Below are 17,669 nucleotides of genomic sequence, written 5' to 3' on the forward strand. Positions count from 1 at the left end.
GGCCTGGCTGTTGAATTTGCTTATCAAACCCACTGTGGAAATGCCCACAAGGAAGAGCCAGCAGTTTATTTTTAGAAAGAACTCTGACGGCAACTCGTGCAAAGCAGACCGTGCATCTGCAGCAACATGATCCCACCCTTCCAGCGTTCTGCCCCCAGTCTCCTCTCACAGCACAGCCAGGGAGACAAGCCAAACTAAACTCTCTCCCCCTCTTCTTTTAGGGAAACCGCTGCTAGAAAACAGGAAGCTGCTTTTTCTTTTCCCCCCCTCCACTAAAACACGGACTATATATTTAAGAGCCGCAGCCGCCTAACCACACACGCTGTATGCGCCTGCTGCTACTCCTCTATCGTTTTCAGTCCAGCCACAATTCTCGAGTAGCCAGGCTGCACAATTCACTCGTTCGTTTCATGAGAGGTTGGCTTCTGTCGAAGCAAAATGTCAGCTCTCCTGCTGAAGAGCTTGCTTCCATCACCCTTCCTCACCTGCAGTCACGCCTTACTCTGGAAGCACCTGTCGTAAATAAAGGTGCTGTTAGTCAAGTCAAGGCGAGCAAAGCCGGCAGATGCTGGCCTCAAGTGCTTTTTATTCTGCGGAGCCTTTTCACACCACCCTGCACCTTTCTCCTGAGCAGGAGCTTCTCCCCTTCACACCGTCCCCTCACGTGCTCCAACCCAAAAACCCACCTGCTGGGCTGGATCCTTCATTGCTTTGCAAATGGCTACACAGAGCGCAGAGCATTTTGACTGGGTATCATTTAACGCTCCCTTTGCCTGGGGGGCACATGGGCCAGACCTCTCACTGGTGTAAACCGACATAACCCCATTGACTTCAGCGCCGATTGACCAATGATTGCACAAGGCGCAGGGCAACGGGGTGTCATGCTGCCTAAACAGAGCCCAAAACTCACCACCTTCCAAGGTGCATCTGACAAAGTGGGTTGCAGCCCACGAAAGCTTATGCCCGCAGGAATTTGTTATAGTCTTTAAGGTGCTACAGGACTCTTGCTGTTTTTACTGTATACAGACGAACACGGCTACCCCTCTGGAACTTTTTACCTTCCAAGAGTTCAGCTTTACTGACCTAGAAATTCACAGCAATATTCAGCTCAAAACTTCCTGGTAGGCTTGGCAGCACCTAGGGGGCGCAGCTTCTGATCCTGTTCCTTCTGCTTTGGCACTTGACCCCTAGATTCAGCCAGAGACACAGCTGCCCCTTCTCAGAGCCCCTCATGCAGGCAGCGTGTTAGGAGGATGGCTGGAGAAAAGAGGAAGCTGTCGGAGCACCAATACACTCTAGCTCTTCTCAGCTGCTACGATGGCTTCGTGGCGGTGCGGACAGCTGGTGTAGGTTAGAACAGCCCTCTGGATACACAGCCAGTCCCAGAATCTGGGGAACAATTGGTGGAGCACGGACATGTTTAGCCACCCCCAACTCCCTCCACCCAAGCTGTGCCAAGAACAGCTCTGGCACACCTCAATCAGGGCCAGGGTTCTTGCTTCTGGGAAAAGCATCTGAACAGCAGACTGTGATTTGGACTACAGGCCTGCACAAGGGGAAGAGAGAGAGAATGTCCCTATGCAGGCTTCCCAGCCCTGTACTCTGTACCCAAAAACATGAGCCACTTGCTCGCTTCCCCCCTCGTAGGAACAGGGGGAGCCTTGACTCCTGTATTTGCTGGCCAGAATGGGAAGTAATTTGCTGCTAAGTACAGGCCAGCAGTAGAGTATTGCTTCATGGCAGTCAGACTCAAGCAGGGAGGAACCGTGCCCCGAGGGATGTCTGAGTCATAACACCTCTGGTGGCCATGGCTTATACGGAGACTGGAAGGATCAGTAAAAGTCAGTAAATGTCGATGTCACTGTTCACACCCAAAGGGATGAAAAATCTGTATTTCCATTAATAATCATCAAAATGTACAGAGAGGCAAAGTAAGACAAATGCTGCTTGAGCACTTATTAAGAGTTTGATTTAAGGATATTCACTGGATATATTTTGACATGTGTTGATTTGCTTCTTAATCGTACAAAGTTGTAACTTGTAAATCTCAGCATCTACAGTCACTAAATAATTGTCTGACACCCCTGCAATTTCCCACAACTGTAAGCATATTTTTAAAAAAATAGGAAAAATGTTTAAAACACAAACATTTATATCTGTCACAATGACATAAAATATTAAAATCCAATTCTGCCAAGCCTACTTATCCATCACTCTTTGCTCAAAGCAATGCTGAAAGACGCCTACATATTTTTCCATGGAAATGACAAGAAGTGGCCAAATGTGATTTTATGAATTTTTTTTTTTTTTTAAATTCCCCTTTGGGCTGCAAATAAGCACGAGAAATTTCAACCTGAAGAGGAGGGCTTGGAATTTATTGTAAGAGGTTAAGCATCTGAAAACATACACCTTAAGGTTGAAAAGGCACTTTCAGCATAACATCACATGATGCTTTAATACACACACTGAATTATTATAAAATACTTTATGTGCTATTTATCAGCGTAAGTCAATGAAGTGATAAATCTGCACGCTTGCATTGCTAACTCATATCTGTAAATCTATATTGTTAGTATGCGGTGGGAACCTTTTTCCATGCACTTACAAGCTACCTTTGAACGTCTAAGTAACAGGCTAAATTCTGCTCGTTTACACCTGTGCACACCCGGTCAAATCAATAGGTTTGGATGAACTTAGCTGAGGACAGAATTGGACACTGGTGTAAATCAGCTGAAGCAGGGGGCAAGACACTGGAACAAGCTTGGAGCAGAAATCAGCCCAGGCTCATCACTCCTAGCCATAGAGAATTTGGTTTTATGCAACAACGTGTGTGCAAACAAACGGCTCAATTTTAGGCTGCGTGTGAACTCCTTTATAGAGGCCAAGCCACTGTAAAGTGGACACCACAACGACTTAGCTCTGCCGGGCATGGGGACTTGCTGAGAGAGAGGGAATGATTAATTGTTTTGTACTAAAGCAGCTGCTAATAGGCTGCTGTAAATTACAGAGGCTCCCCAGGGTCCGTCTCCACTGCAGACTTAGCCCAGGTGATAGCCCAGATGTTGGCCCCAGCTCCCCACCCAGACAGAAAAACCTCTAACCTGGGTGGTTTACACCCAGGTTAACCGACAGGGCTGAGAAGGGTATAGGTGTGAACTCAGGTTTCACTTCAGCCCACGCTCAGGACATAGGCTAATCAAGATTGGGTGCTGTTAATCCGCCAATCCTATCCCACAATCCTACCTGGGCTGTTCTTGCTGGTCTAACTCCTCCCTTCTTCAGCACTGCCTTTTAATCCCAATTTTGCCTGCCCCGCCTCTACTGCATTACCACACCGTTTGTATGGAAATCTTTCTTCTGTGCTGCCAGTCGGCCAGAACCCAACCCCAGCCTTTTGACAAAGTGGTTGTGGGATATCAGCGAGGCTCTTCATCTTTGGTTTTACCAAAAGCAATTTGTTTTGGGTTTGTTTGTTTGTTGCCAATTTTGGCTCAGTCAAGTACATGTCTATAGTGATATTAGGAAGATGTATTTGTTAATAACCAATTGATCTAAGTGTAAAGCAAGGCTTCTGTTACAGCAAGGCAATGTAATGGAAGACAGACACACTCAGATCAGATGCACTGACATGTTGAGGAGCAATTTTCCTCAGCCGGACCCTTTAAACAGATCCACTCTTCAAGGCTTTTTGACCATAGGAAACTAAATAAAAATCCAAAGACTGGCACTCCTAAGGAGGAGATTAAAAAAAAAAGTAAGGTACTCTTTGAGCTCAAATGTGTATGGCACTCGCATCCAAAAGGGAAATGAAGCAAGGGAAGTGAGAGATCCTCTTACATAAGGCCTGTTGTAAAAGGAAGTCCCTTTGGCTGAGCAGGCCTCATTCACATGTGGCTGCAGGCTGGGATGAAAAAAAATGCACTGCTCCAGCTAGCTCAGGTTTACAAACAATACAGCCTCTCCTTTAGTTTATTTACTTTGGAAATGCCTGGCTTCCAGTTTGCAGGTTTGAACTGCTAGCACAATTCCTCCTCCCCCGCACACCCACGCCCCTACCTTAAAGCTCAGCTCTCAGACGGTTAGGCCTCGTCAAACGTGCCAATACCCCCAGTCTGAACGAGACACCCTGGCCAATTCTCTGAACCAGTCATTTCGGGAGAGTTGTAACTGTACATCTGAGGAATCAGACAGAAATCAACACTAGCTTATGGGTCAGATTCTAGGTGGTGCCTCCAAGGGGTGCACAGCTGAAGGCACAGCCGCACTAGGGACTGAGGTAAGGAGCCTTTAAACCACTTCTGTGCCCTCCTGATGCTGGGCTGCCCCAGGAACCAAAACTGCCCACAGTGTAACTTAGCCAGCCCACGGAGTCCCCGGTGTTTCACGGCTAGCCAAGCAAACCGGGGCAGTCTAGTTGTGTGCACCCTGAGGCCATGGCCTCATCCTCTCCTCCCTCAGCTCTACCCATAACATGCCCCCCCTTGAGGAGGGGAGAATCAATCTAGGGCCTTGAGCACCATATAGTGACCTTGTGTGAGGGGCAGAATCCCTCCCCATATATTCAATTTGGGAATTGGGGGGGGAGGGGACGCTACTTTTGCAGCCTAACTACACACCAGGACTCCAGTTCATTGTTCTCTGCAGCACCTTTACACCAGCTATGCAGAGAGGTGAAGACAGATCGCCACACTGGATCAGACCTGCAGTCCAATTCTAGCCCGCTAGATGGTTTCCCCACATACTCTGAAGCCTTGGCTTACGGCTAAGGTTACACTGCAGTGGGCAGATGTAGGACAATGTGCCGCCAGCCCTAGGTCTCGTCCTGGTCACAAATATATGGGCCTAAGTCCTGAGGTTTAATGGGACTTGGCCTGGAACTGGCAAGCCGTCTATGGCAGAACCAAAACCAGAACCCACAACTTTTGATTGGGGCACAGGCTGGGGAGTCCAGAGGTCTGCCTGCCTGCCTTCTTTCCTACTGCGTTCTGAGTCATTACAAAGGGACCTGAACGTCCCAAAATATTCTCATATACACTGTCATCTTTATTATGACGACAAAAGGTGCAGGGCTTGACTTCTGTGTCCTGTTGATGAGCAAGTAAAATGTATTTTATAATGAGTTTTAAGATTTCTGACACCCTTGAAATCAAGTATTTCTAGCTAGAGACATTGTGTCTTGATGGTATCACTAACTGCCCTTCATAAAAGAGAAAACTGCTTGCATCATTTCACTGCTGATATTAAATCTGATTTGTTTGTCCAACTGCATTCTGGGAACCAGCGAGCTCTCATTTGTGATCACAGAAAGCAGAACTCCAAAAGAATTTTGCAAGGGACTAGGGGGGAGACAGACAAAAGAGGCTTCAGCAACATTCAGGGACATTCAAAAGACAGGCTCCATCCACACCAAGAGACAGAACAGTGCTTTCATCTTATTGTCTGCAGTGTAGCTGTAGCCCTGTCAGTCCCAGGATATTAGAGAGACAAGGTGGGTGAAGTGATATCTTTTATTGGACCAATTTCTGTTAGTGAAAGAGAAGTTGGTCCGATAAAAGGTATTACCTCACCCATCTTGTCTCTTTCAGCTTATTGGGAGACGACAACGCTACAAGCTGAACCCAACGCAGTTAATTAATTTAGCTCCCATGTAGTGGACAAAACAAATGTATCAGGGTAGGCGTGGGAGTGAGGCATGAAGCAGGTGTACAGGTTAAAGGAAAGCCCATTCAAGCATTCATTCAGTACAATATACAGTAATAAAACAAGTCAGTGGCACCAGGCAATCCACTCTAACAGGCCAACTAACACTGCATAATTTATGCTATGGGGAACCCCCCGACTCCTCATCAAAAGGCCTTTCCACAATGGCAGCAGAAAGTTTTGCAGCTCACTCATTCGCTGGAGGGTTTGCACTCTCCTGCTCTCAGCTAGCAGTTCCCATGGATTTAAATTCCAATCTTCCGCACTGCACAAACCTCTGTCTCCAATGGACGGTGCTGCTGTGGGCTCTCGGCATCCCAACAAATCCAGAAATTAAAAAAAAATCATTGCTACTCAGGGTGCTCTTGGAAGCCAAGAGGCCTGGTTCTACCCACGAAATGCCTGCGGACGTCAGAGCTGAGCGGTCATCTCTAAAGGCTGAGGCCTTCATTCAGCTGTCCATCCCTCTGCAGTAAGGCACTTAAGCGGGTATTTCACTTTAGCTGTGTGCGTAAGCTCTGTCCAATGGGACTTAAGCACTTCGCTGCATGGGTTTGTGCTCTTCACACCTTATGAATCCTAGGGTACATTATATAGTTCAGCTGTTCAGTTGGAACAATGACAGGCCACAGAGTGCAGTTGCCAAAAGCAACCGCGCAGCTAGCAAAGGGCTTTGAAAAACAGACTGCAAACATTTAGTTAGATAAGAGTTTCTCTCAAATTTTAGAACATTTTTTCCAGACTGGTTGTTACTATTCACCCTGGAAACGCCTGCAGAACACTGCTCCAGATCATCCTTATACCTGGGAGCATGAGAGAGCACAAGAGCAGCTCCTCACCACCACCAAACAGCCAGGAGAAGGTTTAGTGGCACCATGTGCTTCTGACAATATAAGGAGTGAACACCAAAAGGGGGTCAGACCAGACCACAGGCAAAGATGTAACACAGACTAAACACAAAGCTTTGGCTGCTTTGGAAATGCACACATTCAGGGAGGCAGCAAACAAACTTCACATTCCACCCCACCTCCAACCACTGCATCTTGTTCCCAAAAGGAACAGTGAGAAGATAAACAAAACACGGCTTTTGCCTTCAATATACCGGGCCAAATCCTGCCCTCAAGTTATACAAGTGCAACCAAGTGATTTAGGTCCTAGAAAGCGTGCCCATTCCTCTGCAAAAATAACCATTTATTAACCAAAATCATGTCCTCCCTTCCCGACGCTACCCTTCCCCGCTTCCCGTCCGTTTGTTGCATCCACCTGTTGTGTTTCATCATATACTTTAGTCTACACCAGGAAGTTTTCCAGTATACGAGAATAGTTAAACCCAATGTAACTACCCATGTTGTTGTTCTAGAATAAAAGAGTGACCACATGGGAGGTTATAGTGCTAGAACGGTGTCAGTTCACATTCACACCTTAGCTTATTCCAGTGTCTATGTGGAAAAGTTACAAGTTCCACGGAGCCAGGGTGGTGTACATGTGTACACAGTGCCCATCGGAGGTCCCCAAATTCTTTTGGTCCATGCCCCTTCTTACCCGGTCCACACCCCCCATTTACATGGTCCACACACCCCCAGGGGCCAAGGTCAGGAGCTGGAGGCTGGGCCAGAGACAGAGCAGGGCTGGGTGGCGTTCCCTTCCCACCTTCTGTGGGGCTGGCCCAGATCCCACCATGTCCCCCCAAATGTTCCTCCATGCCCCCCTAGAGGTGCACACCCCACAGTTTGGGGACCATGAGCCTAGTACATGGGGGTCTAGATTAGGGCTGGTTAAAAAATTCTGTCCAAAAACCAAACAAAACTGTTTTGACAGAAGATTGGTTTGTTTGGGTTTTTTTTAAAATGGAAAAAGCGTTTGCTTTCCCTGGAACCTCCAAGTTTTCAGCAAAAGCTTTTCAGCCAAAAGCTCCATTTCCAGCCAAACAATTTTCAGTTTATTGACAAAGAGTCAAATTTATTCCAAGTAGCTCAAGCCCCCAGTGCCTGACAGGGGCCTCTAGGCTCTACCACTGAAATTCTGTTTACTAAGAATAATCATCCCTGAAAGCAGTAAGTGACTTGCCCAAGACCCTACACGCCCAGTGAGCCAGAATTTCCAGATTCCAGGCCCTGATTTCCAGTCAAGTGTATTAACTATGCTGAATCCCCTTCATCTGTTAGTCAACACAGACAGCAGTAATAAAGTCAGTCAGGTCAAGTAAATAACAAACAAAAAAGCCACTACCTCTGTTACCCAAAGCTTGATTATCTGTTGCCTGCATATTTACACAGTGCGAAGTGGATATAAAAGGCCACCACATCAGACCCGGCAGTGTTTTTACTCAGACTTTGCACTAAGGGGAATAACTGTACAAAGTGCAGGGGCAACCTAGAGAATCAATCCTCAGGTCTTTAGCTTACCAGGTAGGCTAGGAGCACTGCAGAGGCATTGTGCATACACTGACCACCACACCAGTCTTTCACACCCCCAAACAATCAGTATTACCAAAGTACACATTTCACTATTGCAAGTAACTACTGGAAACATCTGTTTAAATATTTTACCAGCGAAATAAGCAAAGTGACACTCACACGTGTGTGCAGTATTGTTGTAGCCGTATGGTCCCTGGCTATTAGAGAGATAAGGATATTAGAGAGATAATATCATATTACCTCACCCACTCATGACTGGAAAGTGGTTTTAACTTGTAAAGCTCAGCAGACCATGTCACCCTCCCCCTATGAACCGAGGTTTCTTTAGAATCTTTCAGCACCAAGAGGCAGATAATCATTTTCAAAGCACATTGATTAGCAGATCTTTCCATGTTCCAAACACAAAAAAAGTAGTTACCAAATTGTTAAAATCTAGATAAATGCTGTTACCTGCAGCTGAGTGCTGTTTTTCCCCTTCTTCTTTGACAATCTTGTTTGGGGGGAGTGAAGAGAAAGAGGAGAATGACAGACTGCCCTAAATCATCTGTCACCCACTGTTCTACTAATTCTAGAGTACTTCACTTCTTCTTGGATACCTGACTTTAAAGCACATGTATCTATACATAACTGGCCTTTTACAGATGTTCCTAGAGGTTCCAGATGTATGAGAGCACTCACACCTTTGTTTCTATCACCTCTGCTTCTCCAGATTTCATCTGCAGCCCCCACTGGAGTGCGTTGATAAAATACCTTATTCTAATTAAGCACAAACAAAAGCCTGACTTCACACTTGGGGGGTGGGGGGCAAAGAAATGTATATTTTGCTTCTCCTAGATATGACACCACCACCTGCACACATCAAACAAAGTAAAAGAAATGCAGTTTCAGCATTAAAAAAAAAAAAAAAAAGAGAGAGAGAGAGAGAGAGAGAGACAAAAATAGTAGCATTTGAAAGCTATGGCAAGATCCAGCATTAAGCCCCGGCCATGGGAATACATAACCTATTTGGGGGCAGGAATATACAGCCTGTCTAAACATCATAACCATCTTCCAAACTGGACGCTGGTGTTATCTGTCAGTTATGCCAGGAGAGAAATAAGGAGGATCAGACTGGATCAGTGAAAAGGAGCCAGTAATAGGAAGATAGGCCTGAAAATGCAGAGCAAGAAACGGAGAGTCACAAAGAGCAAGTGTCAGGGTAAGAAAGCAAAAGAGAGAGATTTCTGTGTCCCCAATCTCCAGAATTGACAGGTCACAGGTGGGAGGCCCCAGCCACCAAGAGACTTCATAAATCATGTTCACATAACCCCCACGCGACACCAACTTCTACGCCCACAACAACGTTTGGAGCCCGGGGTTTATAGCCAGCAGTTTCAGAGGGTATTTTTAGAACAAAACAAAAACATAAAAGAAAATCCAAAACAGGCAGCTTTCCCACCACTCTCCAAGCACAAACTAGAGCAATGAGCCCAGGATGCTGGTAGCTAGACCTTCCCAAAGGAGAGCCCTTCTCCCAGACGCGACTCTCCAGCTTATTATTAAACTTTATCATCCGGTGACTTCCTTCGGCTTCCACTCAACCACAAGCCGAGATATCCAGGGAGTGCCTTTGGATGGGAGAGGCCACAGCTGCTAGGATACCAGACAAGGAAGTGGTGGAGGGATGGGTGTGAGAGAGAAGGTGGGTGCAGGGATTCCCTTCCGGAGCCCCAGGTTCGCACGGCTAGGAAGGGGGCAGATCCCCCACCCCCCAAACACACACACACACACTCAGCTGTTACAGGGCTGGGGAAAGGCATGGGAGAGGCGGCGCAGTCCCCTGCATGGAGGACACGGGTGGCACAGGACTAGACAGAGGGGCGCAGGGGTTACTCCAGCCACAAGCGGGTCCCCTAGTTGGGGGGAGGAGAGGGGCTGCCCTGATGGATAACCACGCTCTGGACCCCACGGTCCTGGCAAAGCAGGGGTGGGGAGGGGGAGGCCCAGGAGCCCCCTCTCGCTGTTTGCAGGCGGGTAGCTGAGTGGGGACAGACGGCCTGACAGCTGTTGTGCTGGGGCTGTGAGCTGGCTGGGGGGGGGGGGGGAGTTCAAGCCAGCTGTGAGCTGGCTGGCGGGGGGGGGCAGTTCAATCCAGCTGTGAGCTGGCTGGCGGGGGGGGGGGGGGACAGTTCAATCCAGCTGTGAGCTGGCTGGGGGGCGGGCGGGCAGGGACCCCCCCAGCTGTTGCTATCGGAGACAGGGGGGCCGCCAGCTGTGCTCGGGCCGGGGCCGGGGGCGGGCTCGGTACCTCCAAGGTGCGGATCTCCTGCTGGGTGAGGTCGTTGGACGCCGCGCACTTGGTGCGCAGCCCGCGCAGGCTGGAGAGCGAGATGTCGATGAGGCTCTGCAGCTGGCCGCACTGGTGCAGGGCCGGCCCGGCCGCCGCCGCCGCCGCCTCCTCCTTCCCCTCCTCCCCGCCCCGCCGCTCCTTCCTCTCCACCATCGGCGCGGCTCGCCCGGCAGCAGCAGCAGCAGCAGCACTAGCCATGCCTCGGCATCGGGACACCGAGCGGGAGCGGGGGGGCGGGCCGGGCTGGAGCCGTCAGCGGCTGGAGGCGGGCGCGCGCCCCCCCCCGGCCCGGCCGAGGGAAAGGCAGGCGCGAGCCCCCGGCCCGGGGAAGTGCAGCGCAGCGCAGCGCAGCGCGGGGGGCAGGCGGGCGGGCGGGCCTCGCCTCCTCCCCTGGCGGAGCCTCTTCGCAGCGGCGGCCAGGCTGCCGGGGACGCCGGGACTTGTAGTTCCCCCTTGCCGGCCTGCAGCCCGATGGGAGGGAGCCGGAGCCGGCTGCGCTGTCGATTCTCTTCCCCTTTCACTGGGGGGTGGGGGGGGAAGGAAGAGAACAACCCCCACCACCACCACCACCACCCCCCACAACACACACCGGGCTGCAGCTAGTGCAAGGGGAACCCTGCCCCCCGCCCCTCTGCGGTGTCTCCTGCCTGCATGGAAAGTACAACGGGCAGCGCCTCCTTTCCCCCGCAGGGTTTTGCAGCCTGCGGCCGAACACCCCCTTTCCTGCAGCGAAGACAGAGCCCGGCACACAGACCTAGCAGGGGAGACTGGCCCCTCTCCATTTCCCGGTTGTCGTTCGCATCAGGGCAGGATGGATGTGAGAAACGAGGCTTCCGGCCTAGTAGGGTTTTTTTTTTGGGGGGGTGGGGGTTGCACCCCATTAATCCTGCCCATAGTGTTGGCCTGAGCCTCAGCTGGTGTAAATGGAGTTACAGCAATTGACACAAAAGATTTGGCCCTGTTCCCTTAAAGGGGGTCCCCGCTTGGGTGGAAGCCATTAATAGTGTGTCGTTTTTAATTCTCATAAGACTTTTGCGTTCACACTGCCAACTGTCTTACACGCCGAGGAGGGATCATATTCACACTGCCTCGTTATTAACACGAGAAGGGAATTAGATATATCTCTACATTATATGTCCATAGCCACACTCAGAATTCTCTAGCGGTGTTGACACCTGGCATATTTCTCCCCGAGGAGCAACTGTGCAGTGTTCTCTGTTTATCGTATTTTTTATTTAATTTTTAAATATAATTTTATATATGACATGTGCACAGGACTATGTGTTATATTCGCAAAGGCAAGGTCAGAGATGTGTGCTTGCAAAAAAAAAGGTGGTGATGTTATACCAAGGATGGATTTGGCCCAGTAATTATACATAGCTTTACGTTTTCAAAGCACTATGCAAACACCCCCTAGTTTATCTAACCTAATAAACATATACACAATGGTTCTCAGCCTTTTCCATACCCCAGGCTACCCCAGTTCTCCTCCCATCTATCCAGAATCTACCCAAGAGCCCCTTCCCACTTAGCAACATCAAAAGGCAAGGGGCTCTTGGGTAGATCCTGGATAGATGGGAGGCGGGCTGGGGTGGCCTGGGTATGGAAAAGGTTTCCTGGTACCTGCCCATGATCCCTAGGTTAAGAACATATGATCGAGCTAGTCCAACCCCCCTACCTTTGTGTAGGTTCAGTTGCAGAAGCGGGGTCTTAGGCTGCTTTATTTACCTCATTCATTCTGTAGCTTTCCTTTGTGCAATTGCCTTGATCTTGGACAGTGAAACTAGATAGGTTAGCTTCACAGAATGTGTTTATAAATCAGATTCACTTCCTGTTTCTGCTGCATGAGCTCAGTGTTAACAAAGGGACATAGGAATTGCCTGGGGTCCACCTATTCCGATATCCTGTCTCTGACAGTGACCAGCACCACATGCTTCAGAGGAAGGTGCAAGAAACCCCATAATAGTCAGATGTGGGGTTATCTGTCCCCCATTAAGGCCTCATCTTAATCCCTAATAGATACAGATTGGTTTAAACCTGATGAGGATATGGTTTTGTGTCCCTTCCAATACTCTTTGCTTGCAGTGAGTATTCTAACTTCTGGATAACCATATGACTGTCCAATCACGCTTTGAGTCTGAATGAGTTTTTGGCCTTGACAACATCCTGTTGCAATGCGTTCCCTGTTGTCACATTTTATTTCACAACAGCCCAGGGAATGTTCAAGTAAAACATAACATCAAAATGAAAGACTTGTTGTCAACAACCTTTAAAGGAAGCCTTCCTATGCATCTTATCTACGTTCCTTCATTGTCATTACAACACCTGACTTTTGGTGGCCGGAATCTGATCTGTTACACCATGTAAAACCAAGAATAGCTCAGCTGCATTACAGGGATATAAAACCAGAGTAAGAGAAGCCTGTCTCAGCCCCGGAGTCTAAATACAGCGGAGATTGACCTTCTAAATTCTCTTTCCCAAATGTTCCATAAATCCATCAGTTACATGTTTTATGTCACATAAATGTTTACTTAGTAAAGAGTAAGAGCAGGTCTAGTATTTAAAGTGGACATTAATGTAAACATCTTTTAGCCAATATAAACACTTAAGTACTAGAGTCGTGTGAGTTCATTCAAATCTTTACTGACTAGTGTTCTACAAGTAGCTTTATTATGGGATGTTCTGTGGGAACATTAGGCTTATAACTCACTTGGTGTTTCCACTGTGGACTACAATATAAATAACTGCATTACAAATAAATCAGATTTCATATTCTGAATATTTGATGTAGTGACAACAAGCTAATGTGTGTGTGAAATACCAACACAAAAACAATATGCCTCCACAATGTTACCCTTTTTGTTGATTTAAGGGGCTCAGAAAAGAACGCAATTGCATGCTGACAGAGGAAAGCAGCTTCATGAATGAGAACTAAAGGAATACCTGGTTTTAGAAGACAGCATGGCAGCATAACCACACACAAGAAAATAAAAGCAGGCTCTAACCAAACATAAAAGAATATTAGGAAAACAATATAAATATGAGCACATGGACAGTGTCTTAGTGGATCTTGCAGGGAGCTTACATAGAAGACAAGGAGGTTTTGAACACAGCTCAGTTACAGGACCTGATCCTTGTATGAAAGAGTCATTAATCAATTAATAAAGCCCACAGACCTAGAGACCAAGGAGAGTAACAAAAAGGTGGAAAGAAGGGAAGAGGAGAGGCAGCATGGTCAAGTGGTGAAAGCACAGAAACAGGATTTAGGATATATAGGCCTCAATCCAGCAAAGCACTTAAGACCCAAATCCACTGAAGTAAATGGAAAGACTCCTATCTTCAGTGGGCTCTAGGTACGTTTCTTAAGTATGTGTGTGAACATAATTGGAGTTATCCCATTGACTTCAATGGGGCTATTAACCTGTTGTAAATTACTCACATATTTAAGTGCTTTGCTAGATGGGATCCTACTGTTCTTTTGCCAGTGACTTACTGTATGACTAGGGCAAGCCACTTACCTGCTTTATTGACTCCATCATCCTATCTTTCTAATGGGGATAATATTTATCTACCTCACAGGAGGGTTTGAAGTTTTAATTCATGAGTGTTTGCAACACCCAGAGATCCTCAGAGGCAGGCTGGGATAGACCTGGGAAATATTCTTACAGTGATACAATTGCTACAATTGCATACCCAGCCAGCAGAGAACATAAAGGAATTGCTAGGACAGCACTGTAGATTTATTGCATGGGAAAGCAAGCCTAGGAAATCGAGGGGGCCTGCATTTTGCATGAGATTTTTAATCCTTGAGCAATGTTTGTGTATTCCAGTGGGAATGTCTGCCTAACTCACTGGCTATGATAAGCAGGCAAAACTCCAACCTACAGTGCACTAGCCTGCCCTCTGGGCCCAAAGGGAAAAATGTGCTGACTAAATGTTTTGTATTGTACATGCATTAATGCCTCTATGCTCTGCATTCCTCTCACTGGCTTATATGTTCATGCTGCTGTCAACATTAGCAGGAGAAACAGAGACTCCTCTCAGCATGTTGTTTCATGGACACTGCTTACACAAAACAGAGCCAGTCCCTTACAGACAGAGCGGTCTTGACCCCATTACTGGGAAGAGAGGAGAGGGACTGAGCCACAAACACCAAACAACAGAGAAATCATTGTCTCGTTGCAAGACCTTAGCACAGAACTGCAATCTTCAAGTGTCCCATACAGCTTCAGGCTGCGTCATGGAGTGTGCATGGAACAGACATGGTATTCAGATGGCTGGAACAGAAGACTGTGAAGAAGTAGCTGGGGGAGGTATAGTCTGTCTGGGGCCACAGTTGTGGCTGTCAGGGGTATATCCCCTATTCTAGCCTAGAGCTGGGAAAGTAGCCAGGCTGGAATAGCACTGCCCCCTGCTCTCAGGTGGGGGAGACGGTGGATTCCATCTCTTCCTTCCTCGCCTCCCACACACAGAGTTTAGGTACAACGCTCATTTAGGGCCTGATCCAAAGCCTACTGACGTCAATGGGAGTCCTTCCATTCTCTTCAATGGGTTTTGAATCAGGCCCATCATGACCCTTGGGAAGTTGTTCCGATGGCTAATTACTCTCACTTAAAATTGTACACCTTATTTCCATCCTGACGTCGTCTAGCTTCAACTTCCAGCCATTGGATCGTGTTCTGCCTTTCTCTGCTAGACTGAAGAGCCCATTATCAAATATTGTCCCCCACGTGGGTACTTACAAACTAATCCAGTCATCCCTCAACCTTCTCTTTGTTAAGATAATAGCCATACCTCAGCACCATCTACTGGCACCGTATCTGTTCACAATTGACATAGACACAGACATAAAGAAGTGTGGTTACTGTAACATGTCCTGCTCATGCAAGAGCACAATTGGAAGTGGGCAGCTGACTTTCCATCTTCCAGAAGGCCCTTCTGAGACTGGGCGTGGGTGGGGGGAGGAGAGGCGACAACTGTACCAGGTAATTGTATGTCACCCCTAAAGATGAAGGGGTTCCTCCTAGATCTAGTTCCCCATCTGGCAAGGCATTGATTAGAAACTTAGTAGACCGCTGGTCATTGGACTACTCCCTCAATGGTAAGGGGGTCCTGTTGGAAATGGTATGTAGAGACCATTGTTTGAAATAGGAATATTCAGATATGGGAGCTGAGTAGACTATAGGAATTGGGTAGCAACCCTTCAAATAGTTCAGGAGCCCTCTAGCAGGCCTTCCTGTCTTCTTTGCAGAAGCACTAGACCCTAACATAGTAGCAGTGTATATATGTTGTTAGATCTCGTACATTTCTATATAGATAATACACATGGCTATTTGGAACCTGGCTGTGTCTGGCCTGTTTCCTCATAACTAGGGCCCCACCAAATTCACGGCTGTGAAAAAACACATCACAGATCGTGACATCTGATCTCCCCCGTGAAATCTGGTGCCCAGCCGGGGGCTCCTTCATACATTACTTATTCAGGTTCAGGTTAATATTCAAAGAACCTGGCTACAGATTCTGGCTTGCTGGCTACACAGCCCTCCTCCTCTCAGTAGACTAAAAAGAGTGACCAAATTTCCAAATACCTACCCTCCTTTGGGGACTTCTCTTGTGAATGTACTTGTTATGAAAACATTTCAATTACAAGAACAGTCCATATTTGATTATACCACAGTTTTGTGGGTGTGTGTGTGTCACATTTTTCCAATTATGTGCAATATAGAATCTAACTGCTAATGATAAAAACATTAATTTGTTGTTCAGTTTAAAGTATAGATCGTTTACTGGAGCATTAGGTAAGCAGGTCAGGAGATTGCTAGGAAGCCGGCATTGTAACATAAGATGAATCTCTTAATAATTTCCTCTCCCAAACCATGTAATTCGTGGACACAACCACCACATGTGCAAATATGTTCCCCTTTCCCTGCTACCCCATCCAACAGAGTGTGTCCCCATTAGCAAAAATACAACAGATCTTAATTGGAGTCAAATGCCATCTCCATAGTAATTTATAAACATTTTCTTTATGAGCAACAGAAACTGAAGATGTATATTCTCTTTCCCATATAGAGACCCACTCATCCAGAACAATTTTTTTGTCCAAATCTCTTTTCATCTGTGTTGTTTTCTTATCAAGATTTTTTTTTTCAGTCAAAATTATATATATCTTTCAAATTAAACCTTTTGTTCCAGTTTGCTCCTGGGTCAACTGCTCCAATGCGGTTGAAGGTCTAGATAGAGTCGCCTCCTCTCCAGATTTCACAATAAAACGTTTGACTTATGAATACTGAAAAGAGGAGGTCTTTATATCATTAGCTCATGATTTCTGGAGGCCTGACTTGTGCTTGGCAATGCTGCAGCAATACTGACTTTCCCTCAGTCTTTTCCATTTAGACTGTAAACTCTTTGGACAGGAAGGGTCACTTATTACGTATCGGCACAACCAGGCTTAGCTCTCTGTTGGGGTCTCTAAGCATTACAATAATACAAATAATAAATAATAACCAGAGAGGAACCTTCCTTTTCCCTTGAGGCCTGCCAGACTTTAATTTTTGTTTACACTCTTGGCTTTTAGGCCAAGTAAAATGACAATTTTTTGCTGGCCACTACACATAAGTCTAACAAGAAAGAAATGGACCAGCTCTAATAGCACAGCTTTGTGTCTTTATTCTACTGTCTCCTTTGTTAAACACACCTAGGATTGACTCATGCTAGCACTGATCCCCTTGTGCAATTTGTATATTGGCATTAAATGTGTATTAGGCAAAGGACAAACATTTGCTTAACAAAACAACGTGGGGATAATCAAAATGATAAGGGAGCTGTAGCACACAGAACAACACGGCAGGTGAGCGGTAACTGCACCCGCCTCCCACTACACCTTCCAGCAGAGCCTGCTGCGTTTGTTACACCTGCAACGTATCTGCCATTTATTTAATCTCCATTTTGTAAGAGCAGCAACTTTAAAGGCAACACATACCTAAATCTCCTGGCTTGACAATGGAACCAGTGAATGGAAGCGTCTGGGGTGCTGAGCGTTGAAAACAGGCTCACACACCGCAACAGGGCTTTGTCGAACTCGTCGGGTGAAGAGATTATTGCTCTGAGGCTCCTGTTCTGCTGAAGGTTTTAATTGTTTTGCCACCACCATCGTCATTAGCAATTTATGGAACTGGACCATGACTACTGCTCTCTTGTCTTTACGAAATGAATCAGAGGCT

The 17,669-nt window shown here is 47.1% G+C and overlaps 1 protein-coding gene across 1 annotated transcript in view; it reads right to left on the bottom strand.

Moving 5' to 3' along the window:
- Positions 1-10,742, bottom strand: part of KSR1 (kinase suppressor of ras 1) — a 120,958-nt gene extending 110,216 nt beyond the window's left edge. The window contains exon 1 of the mRNA XM_067538035.1: positions 10,405-10,742. Within this exon, the coding sequence (XP_067394136.1) occupies positions 10,405-10,644 (240 nt within the window). The 5' untranslated portion in view covers positions 10,645-10,742. The remainder of the gene's footprint in view (positions 1-10,404) is intronic.
- Positions 10,743-17,669: the final 6,927 nt, after the last annotated feature.

Source organism: Emydura macquarii, unplaced genomic scaffold, assembly GCF_026122565.2.
Source record: "Emydura macquarii macquarii isolate MOO-44397 ecotype Brisbane River unplaced genomic scaffold, CSIRO-AGI_Emac_v2 contig_450, whole genome shotgun sequence".
Taxonomy (NCBI): domain Eukaryota; kingdom Metazoa; phylum Chordata; order Testudines; family Chelidae; genus Emydura; species Emydura macquarii.